The sequence below is a fragment of the Scyliorhinus torazame genome, chromosome 3 (genome assembly GCF_047496885.1).
Source record: "Scyliorhinus torazame isolate Kashiwa2021f chromosome 3, sScyTor2.1, whole genome shotgun sequence".
Lineage (NCBI taxonomy): Eukaryota > Metazoa > Chordata > Chondrichthyes > Carcharhiniformes > Scyliorhinidae > Scyliorhinus > Scyliorhinus torazame.
This window is the reverse complement of record NC_092709.1, coordinates 20,940,701-20,960,104: the sequence shown is the minus strand read 5'-3', so window position 1 is coordinate 20,960,104 and position 19,404 is coordinate 20,940,701. Positions and strand designations below refer to the sequence as shown.

Sequence of the window (19,404 nt, the reverse complement as noted above, 5' to 3'; positions counted from 1 at the left end):
GCGGGCAGGGAGATATAGTGGAGTGGGGAGGGGGCTCGAGGATGGCTCGGAAGAGGAGATAGTGGGACAAGTTTGTAGGGAAAGAGTGCGACAGATATTCAGGGAGCTAAAAGAGTGTGAAGCTCGAGCTGGGAGAAGCATCTGGGAGCAATGCAGACAGACACCAAGAAGGGTAGATAGAGAATAAGTGAGAGAGTGAGGAAGAAGGAGCAAGTAGCCAAAGGCAGAATGAGAGAGAGCATGCAAGGCCAATAGTCAGAGGTAACTATGCAGGGCATAGTCGTAGACATAGATGGGGAAGGGAGTGGGCAGATGTATGGCAGGTGGTGCGGAAATGTGAACTGTGTGCATTTTGGCGATTGGAACAAGCACCGGGGTAGATGCTCAACATGGGTTGTTCAGCGTTTTCATCAATTTCTGCAAAGTAAAAGTTTTGTGGGCGTCCATTTTACTTGGGATTATTGAATGTATTAGAGAAAGAGAGCCATGTTTTAGTTTCCCGACTTACAAATGTCCCTCACTAAACAAAGTTGAACATTAATTGATCTCTTAACGAAGGCATGTCCTGTGAGGGATACGCTAGTAACTGAACTTCACCTCTCTGCTTTTGATTCCAGGGCATCTTAGGGATCTGTTAAATATTTTTAAGACGGCATTTCCGTTATGCTGCCAAGAGTGCTGATTTTTTTTTTGCGGACGAACAGAATTAACTGCCCATTGCGGTTTACCTGCAGTGTCCGATCATCTCACCCAGAAGTCTGTGGAAGCTGGCTGCTAATCTTAGAGAGAAAGGGGACAGGGATTTGAAAAATGTAACACACCTATGTCCAAAATAACATCTTTGGTGTTTACCAAGTATTCTCATGAGAGCTACAGTTAGAATATTTCTCAGTCTGGAAGCTAAGTGAGCACTGTTCCCCGCATTGTTGCAGTGTAGGAATGTGTACATATATATTGCCTTTAATTATAAAATCCCTGCAGTGTAGAAGGAGGCCATTTGGCTCATTGTGTCTGCACCGGCCCTCTGAAAGAGCACTCTACCCAGCACCAAATCCTCCGCCCTATCCATGTAACCACATCTAATCTTGGGATGCAATTTAGCATGGCCAATCCACCTAATCTGTACATCCACCTGGATGCGGAAGAAAACCGGAGCACCCGGAGGACATCCACGCAGACACCTGGCAAACGGACAACTCCACACAGACAGTCACCCAAGGACGGAATTGAACCCAGGTCCCTGTGAGGCAGCAGTGCTAGTCACTGTTGCTCACTATCTGGAATTAAACATCTAATGGTGACCATGAAACCATTGTCGATTACCATAAAGACTCATCTGGTTCACGAATGGCGGCTGGAGGAGATTGCAAAAATGGGGAGAGGTGGAGGGATTTGAAAACCGGCATTAGAATAAAATCGAGGCATTAGCAGGAGTATAATAATCTTATTATTGTCACAAGTAGGCTTACATTAACATTGCAATGAGGTTACTGTGAAAAGCCGCACTCCCAGTCGCCACAGTACAGCGCCCGTTCAGGTACAGAGGGAGAATTCAGAATGTCCAATTCGCCTAACAAGCACTTTCGGGACTTGTGTGAGGAAACCGGAGCACCCGGAGGAAATCCACTCAGATATGGTGAGAATGTGCAGACTCCGCACAAACAGTGACCCAAGCGGGAATTGAATCCGGGACCCTGGTGCTGTGAAGCAACAGTGCTAACCACTGTGCCACCGTGCCGCCCATCAGGTCAGTCAGCAAACAGGCCTGCTGGACAAATGGAATTTGACACGAGTCAGGAGAGTTTTGGAAAATCTCAAGTATGCACAGTATAGAATGTGGCACCCTGAGCAGGGATGTTTTAGACTAGTCAAATTCTTGAGCATGGGTTTCGGTCGCAAATTAGATGAGGCAGCGGCTATGTAATGGATGTGGAAAGAGGCAATTTTGGTGTTGGCAGGGATATTTTGGTGGAAGCTTATCTCCGGGTCAAATATAACACGGTTGTGAATAAACTTCAGTATAAGTAGAGAATTTAGAAACTGTTGAAAATGCATGGAACTTTGGTTGCAATAACGGAATGGCATTTATTTAAGTTTCTCGTATGAATCTAATCCACTCACTGCAGAATGCCAATGACCTAGTTCTTACCAGGGTCTTCTGCCCATTTATGCAAAAATGTTCACTTCTGTTCACTTTGTGATATTTGGGCCTTATATATATTTGAATACTGGACATCCTGCAGCTGTTGATTACTGACAGTATTGCTTTCTTTCAATCATGGAGCAGGCAATCTGGATGCACCGCAGTCTTATTAAAAGAGGGATATTGATTCTTGTTCAGTCTAAACAAGAGCAACTGAAGTTTGTACTTCACAATTGTGGTGCCATTGGACAATGCTCCATGGATCACTGCTGAGGTTGGTTTAAGAAGTTGAGTTGTGTAAACCAGTGAGTGATCTGAAAATGCAGCATGACCCACTGCCATTCCTTTATCGTTGTTTTTGTTCATTGCGGATCCCTGGATGTTTCACTATGTTAAAGGTGCTGTAAAAATGCAAATTGCTGTTGTTGCCTTCCAAGTGATCTAAGCAAAGATGTTACTGAAGAAGAGGATAGAACAAAACTGGCTCATTAGAAATGGGAGGTAATAGAAATATGCAGTAGGCAAGCTGACATCTGCAAAGAGAAAAGGTAAATCAAACTGCCATCAGTATCTCAAACCAAAATTGGCGTACAAATGCTCTGTGATTCTAGCATTTTCTGATTTTGTCTTTTGAGTGAGCCTCTTTGTGCGCTATCTCTGGCAAAAAAACAGCAAATCTGTTCTTACTGCATTTTTGTTATCCCTTGGGGTGCCAGTATTGATGGCAGGGCCAGCATTTATTGCCTATCCTATTTGCCCTTAATGTGGTGCGTTGCCTTGAGTCATATGTGTTCAAGGTACATCCACAGGAGCGTTTTATTCCTGCAGCATGGGATTTGGGCCCCAGTGGTAATTTGTCACTGATATCCAGTCATTGATTGAACATAAGAAATAGGAACAGGAACAAGCCATGAACCCCAAGCCTGTTCCTTCATTCAATAAGATTGTGGAATTTAATCACGGCTGGAGACATGGCAGCTGAGCCCACTTAATTGGGGCAGAGGGTGCGCGTCAGCCTCCCGGCGGTGGGAAAAACTCTTGCGATAGAATTGGAACTGGGAACAAGCCAATGTGGGGAAACTACCCACTCATGGCAGGATGTTAATTACTGAACAGTTGACTCCAATTATCCCCGCGCTCAATGGAATATTATGGTGGCTCAGGGGTTAAATGTGAGTGCCAATTAAGTGTCCAGCAGACACTTAACTCGGTCAGGCTTATCTCATCGTCTGTACTAAATGGCAGACTCTTAACCCGAGGCTGTGACCTCTAGTTCTACACAGCTCCAGGGTCCCAGGTTCGATTCCGGCTTCGGTCACTGTCTGTGCGGAGTCTGCACATCCTCCCCGTGTGTGCGTGGGTTTCCTTCCGGTGCTCCGGTTTCCTCCCACAGTCCAAAGATGTGCAGGTTAGGTGGATTGGCCATGATAAATTGCCCTTCGTGTCCAAAATTGCCCTTCGTGTTGGGTGGGGTTACTGGGTTGTGGGGATAGGGTGGAGGTGTTGACCTTTGGTAGGGTGCTCTTTCCAAGAGCCGGTGCAGACTCAATGGGCCGAATGGCCTCCTGCACTGTAAATTCTATGATAAATTCCAGCGAAACATTTCCTCAGCACCTGCACTGTCAAAACCTCTCAGAATCTTATGTTTCAATAAGATCACCTCTCATTCTTCTAAACCCAAGAGAAGATGGGTCTGTTCTGCTCAATCTCTCTTAGTATGATAGCCCTCTCTGCCCAGGAATCAGTGTAGTGAACCGTAAGCAGTTGTTTCATAGTCTTTTACTACCTTGAGAAGTCTAGCAAGCGCCACAAAGAATTCTAGGAAATACAAACATTGTGCAATCTAGAAAATCACAACATGTCTGCACGAGATGGTTGTCCTTGGAAAGAGCACTGGACAGATTTCTGGAACAATGTTCTGAGTTGCAAGAATACTTCACCCAAGAAGCAGAATCACAGAAAGGAAAAAGAAAGAATGAAGGGGGCTTGAGAGACACTAAGCAACTGAAGGTTGACATTTCTGGAAATACTTCTACTAAACCTCCAGCGGCAGAGACCAATGAAAATGAATGCTCAATCTCCACACACACACACACACACAGGGTAGTGTTACATGTAGCACATCATCTACAACAAGAACATTGTTTGCAGGAACAAAAACCAGCATTCATGTTGTGAAAGCAAAGAGTGGTTGCCTGGTTTCAGCTGCTGTCAGGAAACTGGCCCTGCAACAGTCAGACCCCAAAAAACCAGTGCAGGATTTGTTCAGAAAACTGCTGTTCTTGTGCAAGGTAGCAAGACCAACAATAGTAAGAAAGATGGAAAAAACAGCAATTCAAATGCTGGAAGCAAGAAGAAGCTGCCACAGCTAGCTACCCCGTTGCTAATATGACAGTCGAGCTATCTCGAGGCAAAGCTGCTGGGATTTATGCAAAGCTTTGTGATAGAAACAAACTATTGTACCTTCCCTCAATATATGCTTCCTGTGTTCAACAGGCTCAATCTAGAGCTCCAAGATCAAGCTCCCAAGATACAGATTCTATATCAGAAGTTGCTTGACTTTCTTCAGGGCTTGTTGTTTTGCTTTGTGAAACCTGCTGCAATTGCCAGTGTTCCATTGCCTGCTAGCTGCATGCCCAAGAACAAATGCAATCAAAAGTCCGATGAAGAGGCAGTTCCTCAAGACGGCACACCTGACCTTGTGAGATAGGAGTAACTTACTCATCAGTATGAAAGTACTGTGTTGCAGTGTGTGATTATGTCACCATAATTCCCCCTTCAGGATGAATTGCTGCTACATGCAAGAGTGGCAAATCCAAGGGGGTGGGTGGTGAGAAACCTTACATCAATTTAATTAATTAATAATAATCGCTTATTGCCACAAGTAAGCTTCAATGAAGTTATTGTGAAAAGCCCCTATTCGCCACTTTCCGGCGCCTGTTCGGGGAGGCCGGTGCGGAAATTGAAGCTGCGCTGCTGGCCTTGTTCTGCATTACAAGCCAGCTGTTTAGCCCACTGTGCTAAACCAGCCCCTAAACCAGTTTGTTATTTTGCAAAGCAATTCCATGTCATGGAAAATGTTCTGGATGATTTAGAAGTGGAATTTGCTCAATTCCAGGTTGAAACATTGGACGGTATTGCATTAGACAGATGATCAGATGAAGCTTGTGTGGATATCTCCCAGCTGAGGGGAAAATCAAAGGTGAGTTGGAGTATCATCTTCCAAAAACCACGCTGACAGCGGGCAGCACGGTGGCATTGTGGATAGCACAATTGCTTCACAGCTCCAGGGTCCCAGGTTCGATTCCGGCTTGGGTCACTGTCTGTGCGGAGTCTGCATGTAGATTCCCAAATTTCTTTCTCTGTCAGTCTGGCCTCAATAAAAGTTGAGATGGATTCGCACGTAAAAAGAAGTTATTTATTTAGCTTGCAAGCTTGATTCATTTCATAGAAATATAAGAGACATCCAGTTTCCTATATCCCAGAAAGCGAATGAACAAAGAAACAAAGGGATCTCTGCAAATCAATTCAAATGGTATCAAGTTTCACATACTCGACGCCCATAGGTCAGCCTATATCCCTCCTGACCTGTTTGATCTATTCTGATTGGCTCACTTCCAATCCCTTTCTCTGGCCCCTATCAATGCAGCATCACTCTCATAGACACACCTCTTCCTGCTTTTTCCATGCGGTCTCAAATCCCTTTCTCCCTAACTGCCAGAATCAAAGTGGCTTATTTCTACATTACATTAACTAGTATCTCTAAAGTAACTATTTTATATCACATTCGTCATTCCCTCCTTTTATCATTCCATGATAACCGAACTATCCAATCCATAGCTACGGTTCCTCATCTAAAAGATCCGTCGCTGCATTTCCAATTCCTGTCTTTCCAGTTCATCTGCCTCACCCTCATGGATTTTAACAGTTAAATTTTTTTTCGGTGATTGGGGTGGTGATCTGATCCAGTGCACCCCGCGTTCTACCCATCACACATTTAAGGATGGCCAGGCCCACAAAGATGCAGCCGATAGCTACCACTAGATACATGGCCATATTTATCAACCAGTCCTTCCATCCTCCAAATCCCCAGTTAGCCCAAGAGCCAGGATCCTGCATCCCGTCCAAGTGATCCCGTATGCGATCCATAAATTTAGTAATGTTAGCGGTCAAGTCCTGAACTCCCATGATACACTTGCCCTGTACTATGGCGCATATCCCACCCTCACGGGCCAGAAGATAGTCAAGAGCATACCGGTTCTGCATTGCAAACAACCGTAGCTGAGACAACTCCTTGGTTATTGCCCCGAGGGCTCCCAAGGTTTACTACCCGGGTTTTCCTCAGTTTGGCCTTTAACTAACTTAAGTGTATCTCCCGGTAACCTACGTTCTAGCTGTACTTCCCTTCTCATACGCCCCATCCTCTCTCTAGTCCCTTTCTCTTTCTCATAGCCTCTTCCTACACTCTTCTGACAGCCTGATTTTACCTTTATTGTACCACTCTTAACACATCCAAAATCAAATTTACATGTATTCCAAAAACAAGGCAATGTCCATATAATGTTCCCTTCCTATCGCCGGGACCGGTGCAACTGCTTCATGACTCCTGCATTCTCCTTAACTTTGATGACCTTCCATGAGTCGATAACATGTCCTCGTATATGGGGGCAGCGAAGAACATCACCTTTGCATAGGTGATGTATCCTTGTAGATTGGTTGGGGCTACACAGATACATAATATTCCCCTTTTCCATGTCCATCGCCAATAACACGCCAAGCGAAGTGAGGCCAAATATCAGACAGACGATGCGTAGCCACTCCATCATGCTCCACACCTGTAAAATAGCACTGGAGAAGGGAGGCAGGTTAGTATCCAACCTTTTACAGTAGTGGAGATGGACTCAATTTACAGTGATGTAGGTGGACCCAAGCACTTCGCCCCTCCACTTTAACTGCTGTGGGGGTGGTAAGGAGAACTTGGAAGGGCCCGTCCCATCGCGGCTCCGACCCCTTCCTAGTCCAATTTTTGACCATGACATAACTACCGGGCTGGACTGAAAGTGAGCTAGGTACTGGGGCAATGGCTGGTGAGCCGCGCGGACTTGGCCATGGAGTTCCTTGAGCACTTGCGTAAGGGCTAGAACATAGGCGGTCATTTCTTCAGTCATCTAATGAAACTGAACCAGTCTGGGAACCTGCAGGCTCCAGGGAGTTCGAAGAGGCCTGCCATAAAGAATCTAGGCGGGAGAGAGCCGGGCCGGTCCCGCAGGTGTAACCCGCAGCTGGAAGAGGGCAACGGGGAGCAACTTAAGTCATGTCAGTCCCGTGTCTGCTCTTAATTTAGCCAATTTAGTTTTGAGGGTCTGATTGTGTCTCTCAACCACCCCGGCCGCCTGCGGTCTGTAAGCACAGTGTAACTGCTGGCGTATGCCCAACTGGGAGCAAAACTCCTTGTTAATTTGTCCAATAAAATGAGGCCCATTATCAGAACTTAACTGAGCTGGTATACCGTACCGGGGAATGATTCCCCTCATCAAGACTTTAACCACAGTAGCAGCTTTATTATCGATAGTCGGATACGCCTCGACCCATCTGCTGAACACATCACAATGACCAAAACATATTTGTAACATTAACACCTTTCCAACTCAATGTAATCCATTTGGAGCGTCTCAAAGGGACCACTGGGCAACGGGGTTTGCCCCTTCCCACAAGGGATACCTTTTCCGGTGTTATATTGCTGACAAATCAAACACCGATTACTGATACTTTGGGCCAACCCCTGCATTTTAGGGTGCCACCAAGTGTCCAGCAACAAATCACTAGTCCCTCGAGCCCCACAATGAGTTGCAAAGTGTACACATTCAATGACCCATAAAGCCAGCACATCAGACATACAAGTCTGATGTGCAGGCGTGGTCCATAAAGAGGAAACAGAATCATATGTACAACCTAACCGTTTCCACATTTGTTTATCACTCTCAGGAGCGTCCTCCTGTAACCTTATGACGTCTTGGATGGTTGGCATTGACTTGTCAGAAGCAGACATATTTATAGTAGATCGTTTAGTCTGACTTAACATCTTAGGCACCATCACTTGCTGAATTTGCGCGGCTGTCCATGCTGCACAATCTGCTCGTTCATTACCAACGTCAACTGGGGTTGTACCATTCGTGTGGGCAGCGCATTTAATAACGGAAATCTGCGCGGGCATAAGGAGGGCCTGCAGTAGGTCATTAACTAAACCCCGGTGGGATATTTGACCACACATAATCATGTCAGGTTGTTCTGACGAAATGTCACTCAAATCGCCCCTTATTGTGGTAGTTTCCTGAATCAAGGCTAAACAGTCGTGGCCAGGTGCGTCTTCATGGACAGGGGGACCACTAAGAAAACAGGCTGGATTGATAGTGGTACAGTGTTTAAATGTCAGACGTGGATTGTTCAAAAGGTATATCTTATACCTATTCTGACGAGCTGCGGTAAGATGCTGAGTCTGCAGTTGCCTCAGTAGTGCGATGACCGAGTGGGAGCTATACACCGTAATATCCTGTTGGAGGGTGAGAGCATGTAACGGCTATGCGATGGCATTGATTGAACGTAAATCCTGTACTAATCGGTACTGGTCTGGTTTGGCTGGTTTAGGCACAGCAAGTATGGGGGTGTTACATTCTGATTGGCAAGGGACCAAAATACCCTGTTTCAACAGCTCTTGAATTAATTTATCTATTGATGGAGCAGCTTGAGATTTCAGGGGGTATTGTCGAATGGAAGGTAGCTTTACATGATCCTTAATCATCACCTTAATAGGTGTAACATTTGTCTTTCCCACTTGTGATGGGTATTCCGCCCAGACCTGTGGATTGACATATTCCAACACATCATGTCCCCTGTGATGCTGCAGTCGAGTGTTAATCGTTTCAGGGACCTCAAAATATTTTATGGTAGTGCCGTCCGGCATGACTTGAAGTGCGTAGTCTGTTGGATCCGAATGATCCACTGCCCTCCTGACCATTCGCCCCATGTCCCTGGCATGGTACTGGTCATGGACCTGACATGTAATATGAGGGCTTACCGAAGCTGACTGGCCATAAATGTGGTGATATTGTAACAAAATCGGCTGTACCTCCTTTTCCCGTGACTGTGGCTGTAACCTTGACTGGCCATTCGGTCTCAAGTAATGGCCGGTATTTGTCCTCCAACTCCCTGTTTCGTCCAGTTCTGTCATAGGCCAGGGTAACGTGATGCAGTGACTGTTCAATGTCTAACGTCCACCACTGGGGGGTGATAGAAATATAGCACTGTTGTCTCATCCTCCTCTTCGCTGATCCACCCACCCAAAGTCACTATATTGGAGCTCCTGCTGGTAAACTACCATTTCTGCCGCTTGTTGGGGTCGCAGATCATCCTTTTTCATTACATACTCAGTCTTAACCTTTGTAACTGAGCCTCCTTCTTGGCCTACACCCTCCTTCCAGTAAAATCTGACTGCCCTTGCCATCTGGGAAGGGTCGTTCTCTGTCCAATTCATGTTATTACATTTCACAGCAGTAACCACAGAATGGTAGGCAATGCATTAACATAGCACAGTATTGAGGGGAATTCTGACCATTTTGATACCGCTAATCGCCTGACTGCCCCCGGTAGATTTCATTAAAACGCTCCAGAAATTCCTCTGGCTCTTCAATCTTCCTAGGTTTTAGGTCTAAGATAACAGAAAGATTCATGGGCCTTTGAAATGTGCTATTCAACGCATTCAAGATCTGTGTCCTTTTCTCTATTTGCTCTCTTTTTTTAAAACTTAAAAATGTTTGAAAATTCAAATTGAATTACTGCAACTTGCAAGCTTAGCTCTGATCTCAACTCAGAACTAAATTTACAATTTGCTTAACACAAACTTGTATAACATTTACAACTTAATTATTTCTTTATCTTAACAATTTTTCTTTTAACAAGTTTTTTTTTTTTTCTTTTACATACACATAAGTATTAGCAAAATCAACTATCATCCCCAGATTGACACTTTTTAAAATGGTGTCCATGATCTTCTTTAAGTTTCTATTAATTCACAAATAAAATGAGATAAACATTATTTCAAGTTAGTAAAACTTAAGATTCTGGCAATTTCAATCAATTGCTTTCGAAAATAATAACTTTTATCAAAGAGGTGGAGAAACCCACTGGTTTCCTTTAATTAATTCAAAACGTAACTTTGCTGGTGTTCACTGACTCAAAGGAAAGGTATCCGATTACACTACGGCTGCTGCTGTTATCTCAAAGCCTGAGTGAGAAGCACTGTCTGTTTTCAACTTCGCCTGCTGCTGTTAACCCTTTGAGAGACTTCTGCTTCAACCAATATGCAGCATTCCTCACAATCTCAACTAGACCTCGGAACTCCGCCCTTCACCACCACAGTCCAAGGAGACAATTTTAGCTTAATCAACTATATATTTAAAACACTCACACATAGAGTTGAACCATCTTCAGATTTAAAAACAGTTATACTGGACTGAACCTTCATTAGTGAAGTCACATCAGCCTCTGAACCCATATAATAGACTGAACCTTCATTAATGAAGTCACATCAGCCTCTGAACCCTTATACTTGGAATTGAATCATCATTTGAGATGTCCCATCAACCCAAAACCCTAACCCAAGCCGAAACAACAATATGAAATCCCATCAATTAAATTGCTAATCCCCAGACTGACCTGTGATTTCGTCGAGGCGGTCTTTCTGTGCCAACCGCGAGTGACCAGACTAATCAGACGATAAGAAGAGGGGAACAATCAATGCGCGGTCGTTTTCCAGTTCTACATTGAGGGCCCTTTGTTCCCCATCCTCCTGTTCATAATCAGTCTAATTCTGATTTCGCAGTTGGATCAGGATCGCCCTGAGAAATCCCGGTTTTCGGCACCAAATGTAGATTCCCAAATTTCTTTCTCTGTCAGTCTGGCCTCAATAAAAGTTGAGATGGATTCGCACGTAAAAAGAAGTTATTTATTTAGCTTGCAAGCTTGATTCATTTCATAGAAATATAAGAGACATCCAGTTTCCTATATCCCAGAAAGCGAATGAACAAAGAAACAAAGGGATCTCTGCAAATCAATTCAAATGGTATCAAGTTTCACATACTCGACGCCCATAGGTCAGCCTATATCCCTCCTGACCTGTTTGATCTATTCTGATTGGCTCACTTCCAATCCCTTTCTCTGGCCCCTATCAATGCAGCATCACTCTCATAGACACACCTCTTCCTGCTTTTTCCATGCGGTCTCAAATCCCTTTCTCCCTAACTGCCAGAATCAAAGTGGCTTATTTCTACATTACATTAACTAGTATCTCTAAAGTAACTATTTTATATCACATTCGTCATGCACATCCTCCCCGTGTCTGCGTGGGTTTCCTCCGAGTGCTCCGGTTTCCTCCCACAGTCCAAAGATGTGCAGGTTAGGTGGATTGGCCATGATAAATTGCCCTTAGTGTCCAAAATTGCTCTTAGTGTTGGGTGGGGTTGCTGGATTATGGGGAATGGGTGGAGGTGTTGACCTTGGGTAGGGTGCTCTTTCCAAGAGCTGGTGCAGACTCGATGGGCCGAATGGCCTCCTTCTGCACTGTAAATACTATGATAATCTATTAAATCGCACATAGTAACGTCAAAGATGAACGAATCTTCAGTCTGGTCAGGAAGAACTCCACTGTGTTTCAGCTCAGTTTAGGAACTGAGACACTCCCAAGTCCCTTTGCACTTCAGCATTATGAATTTTGTCACCGTTTAGAAAATAGTCCATGCCTCTATTCTTTTTTCCAAAGTGCAAGACCTCTCACTTGCCCACGTTGAATTTCATCAGCTATTTCTTGGACCACTCTCCTAAACTGTCTAAATCTTTCTGCAGCCTCCCCACCTCCTCCATACTACCTGCCCCATCACCTATCTTTGTATCATCGGCAAACTTAGCCAGAATGCCCCCAGTCCCATCATCTAGATCGTTAATATATAAAGAGAACAGCTGTGGTCCCAACGCTGAACCCTGCGGGACACGACTCGTCACCGGTTGCCATTCCGCAAAAGAACCTTTTATCCCAACTCTCTGCCTTCTGCCTGACAGCCAATCGTCAATCCATGTTAGTACCTTGCCTCGCATACCATGGGCCCTTATTTTACTCAGCAGTCTCCCGTGAGGCACCTTATCAAAGGCCTTTTGGAAGTCAAGATAGATAACATCCATTGGCTCTCCTTGGTCTAACCTACTTGTTATCTCTTCAAAGAACTCTAACAGGTTTGCCAGGCACGACCTCCCCTTACTAAATCCATGCTGACTTGTCCTAATCCGACCCTGCACTTCCAAGAATTTAGAAATCTCATCCTTAACAATGGATTCTAGAATCTTGCCAACAACCGAGGTTAGGCTAATTGGCCTATAATTTTCCATCTTTTTCCTTGTTCCCTTCTTGAACAGGGGGGTTACAATAGCGATTTTCTAATCCTCTGGGACTTTCCCTGACTCCAGTGACTTTTGAAAGATCATAACGCCGCCACTATTTCTTCAGCTATCTCCTTTAGAACTCTAGGATGTAGCCCATCTGGGCCCAGAGATTTATCAATTTTTAGACCTCTTAGTTTCTCTAGCACTTTCTCCTTTGTGATGGCTACCATATTCAACTCTGCCCCTGACTCTCCTGAATTGTTGGGATATTACTCATCTCTTCTACTGTGAAGACTGACGCAAAGTACTTATTTAGTTCCTCAGCTATTTCCTTGTCTCCCATCACTAGATTACCCGCGTCATTTTGGAGCGGCCCAATGTCTACTTTTGCCTCCCGTTTGTTGTTAATGTATTTAAAGAAACTTTTACTATCATTCCTAATGTTACTGGCTAGTCTACCTTCATAATTGATCCTCTCTTTCCTTATTTCTCTCTTTGTTATCCTCTGTTTGTTTTTGTAGCCTTCCCAATCTTCTGACTTCCCACTACTCTTTGCCACATTATAGGCTTTCTCTTTTGCTTTGATGCATTCCCTGACTTCCTTTCTCAGCCATGGCTGCCTAATCCCCCCTCTGATAACCTTTATTTTCTTTGGGATGAACCTCTGTACTGTGTCCTCAATTACTCCCAGAAACTCCTGCCATTGCTGTTTTACTGTCTTTCCCACTAGGCTCTGCTCCCAGTCGATTTTCATCAGTTCCTCCCTCATGCCCCTGTAGTTACCTTTATTTAACTGTAACACTTTTACATCTGATTCTACCTTCTTTCTTTCAAATTGGAGATTGAATTCTACCATATTATGATCACTGCCTCCTAAGTGCTCCCTTACTTTAAGATCTTTAATCAAGTCTGGCTCATTACATAATAAGTCCAGAATGGCCTGTCCCCTCGTGGGCTCCAGGATGTTGCAAGTTTACCAGGATGTTTTCTGATATGCAGGGCATTAGCCATGAGGAGTGGCTGGATAAACTTGGTTTGTTCTCACTGGAACGACAAGTTGAGCGACCTGATAGAAGTCTACAAAATTATGAGGGGCATGGACAGAGTGTATAGTCAGGAGCTTTTTAGCAGGGTGGAAGTGTCAATTACTAGGGGGATATAGATTTAAGATGCGAGGGGCAAAATTTAGAGGAGATGTGCGAGGGAAGTTTTTTTTACATGAGGGTAGTGGGTGCCTGGAACTCGCTGCCGGAAGAGGTGGTGGAAGCAGGTACCATAGTGACGTTTTAGGGGCGTCTTGACAAACACATGAATAGGATGGGAATAGAGGGATACAGACCCCAGAATTGTAGAAGGTTTTATGTTAGACGGGCACAATGGTTGGTGTAGGCTTGGAGGGCCGAAGGGCCAGTTCCTGCGCTGTACTTTTCTTTGATCTGTGTTCTAATCTCCCCCGGAACAAAGAATCATTAAACATATCTAGCAACAGTGATATTTGCTGACCCGCAAATTTCTTGTAAAACTTTTTCAGGAACCCGTCCAGGCCCGGATTCTTACAAGACCGCGATAGACCCATACATTTCACGATATTCTTCCTTTTCTTTTGCTCTACCGCTGGGATTGCTAGGCAGGTCATCCAAAATTCTGTCATGGGCAACCTATCCTCCGGAGCTGATGCTGGTGGCCCACCTCCAGGATGGAATCCACCACCATCTGCCTCTCCACCCTTTCACTCTTCGCTTCATGTGGCCTGTAGGAGATTATCAACCCCCTAGACTGCCTTCAGAGCCTCCCACAGCATGGAAGGCGAGATAGTCTCACTCCTCTATTAAAATCAATGTACTCCCTGGTGGGGGGGGGGGGGGGGGGGGGGTACAAGCATGGCGTGCTCAGCCACCTGATGCACCTGAGAGAAGAAAGAAAAGTCCGTCTCACTCGGATGCAAGAATCGCCAAGGCCCCCCCCCCCCCCCCCCGGGTCTTCCATTCCTACCACAGAAGGTTTCGTGGACTTGGGTCTTGACCTATCCATCCGAGGGTCCAGTACACAGTTAAAATCGTCTTAACCCCACCGAATCAAATTCCGCCATTCCCCTCGTGGGACACTTCAGCAAGTACTCCGAGAACTCACACCAGGCCCACCCAAAATGGCTGCCAAATCCCCCATAAGAACAGAACAAAGAGAACACCGTCAAAGAACTACCCCCACCCACACAACCTGTCACCCATCAATACCACACCCAAATCAACTAGCAAAGAACAAGGTAAACAAAGCCCCCCCCCCCCCCCAAAAAAAAGCTAAACCTCAAATAAAAACAAAACTCCTAAGCTCACCCTTCAAAGAAACCCACAATTACCCTCACCACTCTGCTCCCGTTAACTATCTATACAGCTAGCAGGACGACCCCTGCTCAAAAAAACAGAACAAATAACCATAACATCCGCCAGATCCCCCACCCGTATTCACGTTAATAGTTTGAAATACAAAGACCACCCCAACCAACAGTTTAAAATACAAGTGTGAACTCCAAAATGTCCAACCGACATCCCAAATATCACATGCCCACCCACCAAAAAAAAAATACCACAGCAGATACAGTTCATATGCAGCTTGACCCAGTCAATGTTTCTGTACAAACACCTCTGCATTCTCCGGTGCATGAAAATAGTAATCTGTCGATTCGGAAGTTACTCGGAGGCGCGAAAGGTACACCACACCAAGTTGAACGTTGCTCCTGTACAATGCAACCTTGGCCTCGTTGAATGCTACACGCTGAGCCAGTTCGGGTCCCACATCCTGGTAGTGTCTAATGACGTGTCCCTCTCATTTATAGTCCTTATGGTCATTTGCCCACCGCAGGACTCTTTTCTTGGCAACTGAAAACGCACGATAATCGCACGTGGTGTTTCACCAGAATGGACTTTCTGCCTGTGTGACCTGTCGGTCTGATCCAACTCAAGTGAGGCTGCTAATCCACCCTCTCCCACCATCTTCCCAAACATGTATTCCATTGGATTCGGACTTCCCGAAGCCCCGGCAGCCCAACGACTCTCGGATTCTGCCGTCAGGTGCGATTTCCAGATTGTCGCCGTTCGCCCTTAGTGCCTTGTGCCATGTGGTAGAAAATTCCACATCCTAACCACTCTATAGCTGAAGAAGAGTTTTCTCAATTCTTCTAATAAATCCAATGTTTATGGTCCCCGATTCATTCATAGGGTGCTGAGTGCAGCGTTTTTCTGTTTAAGTAATGTTGCTTATGCCCTGTATACCATGATTTTCTCAATGCTGTGATCATGTATCTTACAGGGTAAACAGAGGGCAACCAATGTAACCTTCCAGGCGCACCATGTCAGCAGAAACAAGCGTGGACAAGTTGTAGGAACCAGAGGTGGGTTCCGAGGATGCACCGTCTGGCTTACAGGTAACATCCGCTTATTCTTCCTTTGAATGTTCCCGAGACTCTGCACTCCAAACTCTGTAGCATTGACCACCTCTGCTCTACTTAACGTGTGATACAATGGAAATTTTAATCCATATCCTTTCCCCACCACGCTGATTCCCTTCTCGTACTTTAAAAAAAATATTTTATTATTATTTTTTCCCAATTAAGGGGCAGTTTAGCGTGGCCAATTCACCTAACTTGCACATCTTTGGGTTGTGGGGTGAGACCCACGCAGACACTGGGAGAATGAGAAAACTCCACACAGCAGTGACCCGGGGCAGTGATCGAACCCTGTTCCTCAGCGCCTTGAGCCCTCCTCGTATGTTGCACCCTCCATTCACTCCAACTCACTTGAAATTTCACTATTTGCCTCCTGTCTTGATCTCAGTCTTGCTTGTTTGCTTGTCATCCTGTCCATGTTAGATTATCTTTGTTCCCTTTCCCTCAGTGCATTTATTTCAAAATCATTGCCCTCACCTACAGACCTTTGCCCTCAATCCGAGACCTCCTTTATCTTATGCCCAGTGTTCCTCTAACTCTGCTGAGAACTGAACTCATTTACTGGTTTGTTCCCCTTTCTCAGGCACCTTGTACAGCACACTCCTTCCTCAATTTATGTCAGAGATTTAAGCTCAGCGCATGCCTGCAGCTTACTCCTTGAATTTCTTCTCCCTGCTTTTATCGTCCCTCTCTGAACCTACCTATTTTTCCATGCAGTTGGCCAAATTTCATAGAATCATAGATCATAGAATTTACAATGCAGAAGGAGGCCATTCGGCCCATCGAGTCTGCACCGGCTCTTTGAAAGAGCACCCTACCCAATGTCTACACCTCCACCCTATCCCCATACCCCAGTAACCCCACCCAACACTAAGGGCAATTTTGGACACTAAGGGCAATTTATCATGGCCAATCCACCTAACCTGCACATCTTTGGACTGTGAGGAAACCGGAGCACCCGGAGGAAACCCACGCACACACTGGGAGGATGTGCAGACTCCGCACAGACAGTGACCCAGCGGGGAATCGAACCTGGGACCCTGGAGCTGTGAAGCAATTGTGCTATCCACGATGCTACCGTGCTGCCTCCTTTACTTGATGTCCAGTTCTTTACTTGGTGTCCAGTTTTGCTCATCCCCTTTTGAGTATCTAAATGGGTTGTGTCCTTTTCCTAATTTTTGCAGTTCTTCAAGATGAAGGTTCAGGCATTGAAAAAATTCACTCGGGTTGTGGGCTTCACTGGCAAGGTGGCATTTATAGCCTCACCTAGTTGTCTTGAGAAGCTGGTGATGTGTCATCTTCTTGAACCCCTAACTTATGCAACCGAGTGCCCTGCTTGGCCATTTCACCAGGCAGTTAAGCATTAATCTCCTGAGACTAGAGTCGCATATAGGTCAGACCGCACAAAGACAGCATGTTTCCTTCCCACAATGTCTTCAGTTTTTATTACAATCTGCTAGCTCTTTTAGATATCAGTTTTTATTCTAGATTATAAAAGCTGGATTCAAAGTCGTAAACTGCTGTGGTGCCATTTAGGCGTGGGTCTCACCCCCACAACCCAAAGATGTGCAGGCTAGGTGGATTGGCCACGCGAAATTGCCCCTTATTTGGAAAAAAAAGAATTGGGTACTCTAAATTTAAAAAAAAAAGAAACAAAATGCTGTAGTGGAATTTGACCGTCATGTTCTTTAGATTATTAGTGCAGTAACATGATCTCTACACTACTGTATCCGTATATTACAAGCCATGACATAGCTTTGTTAAAGAATTGGAATAATTTGTTGACTGAAGAAACATGTTTTGCATTTCTCTATCTGCTTAGTAATCCTGTGTGTGGATAAGAGGTGACAATAGTGGAGATGTGAAAAATTTGAATGTTTTTTTCCACTTGTTGTTTGCTCTCTCCTTCTCTAAAGTTTAAAAAAAAAATGTTTTTATTCAAGGTTTTCAATAATTTTTACAAAACACTCCAAAAAGGAAAATAATACAAAGAAAACAGGGCAATATGCCAACAAAATAAAACAACTTAACCCTCTAAACGATTAACAATTTAAGACCCATCTAAAAGCAAAAAGAAATCAGCGCCCCCCCCCCCCCAGATTGCTGCTGCTGCTGACCTCCACCTAACGTTCCGCGAGAAAGTCAAGGAACGGTTACCACCGCCCAGAGAACCCCTGCAAGGACCCTCACAAGGCAAACTTTATCTTCTCCAACCTAAGAAACCCCGCCATGTCGTTGACCCAAGCCTCTACGCTTGGGGGCTTTGCGTCCCTCCACATTAACAAGAGCCTTCTCCGGGCTACCAAGGAGGCAAAGGCCAGACCTCCGGCCTCTTTCGACTCCTGCACTCCCGGATCGTCCGATACCCCAAATATCGCTATCCCCCAGCTCGGTTTTACCCTGACCTTGGACATAGCCTTTGCGAAGCCCTTCCAAAATTCTGTAAGCGCCGGGCATGTCCAACACATATGGCCGTGGTTTGCCGGGCTCCCTGAACACCTCACCCACCTGTCCTCTATCCCAAAAAACTTACTCATCCTCGCCCCTGTCATATGCATCCTGTGCACCACTTTAAACTGGATCAGGCTGAGCCTGGCGCAAGGTGAGGAGGAATTGACCCTGCCCAGGGCGTCAGCCCAGAGGCCCTCATCCAGCACCTCACCCAGCTCCTCCTCCCACTTGCCCTTCAGCTCCTCCACCGAGGCTTCCTCCGCCTCCTGCAGCTCCTGGTATATCTCCGATATCTTACCCTCCCCAACCCATACGCCCGGAACTACCCTGTCCTGTATCTTTCGGGCAGGCAGCAGCGGGAATTCCCCTACCTGCTTTCTCACAAACGCCCAAACCTGCATATACCTAAAGGCATTTCCCGGAGGTAACTCAAATTTCTCCTCCAGCGCCCTCAGACTGACAAAAGTCCCATCGATGAATAAATCCCCCATCCTTTTAATTCCTGCCCGGTGTCAGCTTAGGAACCCACCATCTATCCTACCTGGAACGAACCTATGGTTGTCCCGTATCGGAGCCCAGACTGAGGCCTCTACTTCCCCCATGCCGTCTCCACTGCCCCCAAATCCTCAATGTCGCTGCTGTGGTGATATGCATCACTACAAAGACACAAGGGGGTAATGTAAATACATATAGACTAGCTAGACACTAGAGGGAGCACCAGAGACATGACACAGACACTCAACCAATAGAACAGTTAGATAGGACACGACCAATGGGCATTCACGATACACACAGAGGTGATACGACCACAGGAGGGCATTACACCAACCCATATATAAAGGACACAACACACATGATTTGCCTCTTTCCAGTGGAGACAGTCAGTGAGTACAGACACAGGGTTGATTCAATACTACACCCACCACGTGGATTGTAGCAG

At 45.5% G+C, this 19,404-nt stretch overlaps 1 protein-coding gene across 1 annotated transcript in view; it reads left to right on the top strand.

Annotated features, from left to right (window-relative positions):
- Window positions 1–713: 713 nt before the first annotated feature.
- papss1 (3'-phosphoadenosine 5'-phosphosulfate synthase 1) overlaps window positions 714–19,404 on the top strand; it is a gene marked incomplete at its 5' end in the record, with an annotated part of 118,683 nt that continues 99,992 nt past the window's right edge. Inside the window, 2 exons of the mRNA XM_072495162.1 lie at window positions 714–812; window positions 15,878–15,992. Of these exons, the coding sequence (XP_072351263.1) occupies window positions 714–812; window positions 15,878–15,992 (214 nt within the window). The remainder of the gene's footprint in view (window positions 813–15,877; window positions 15,993–19,404) is intronic.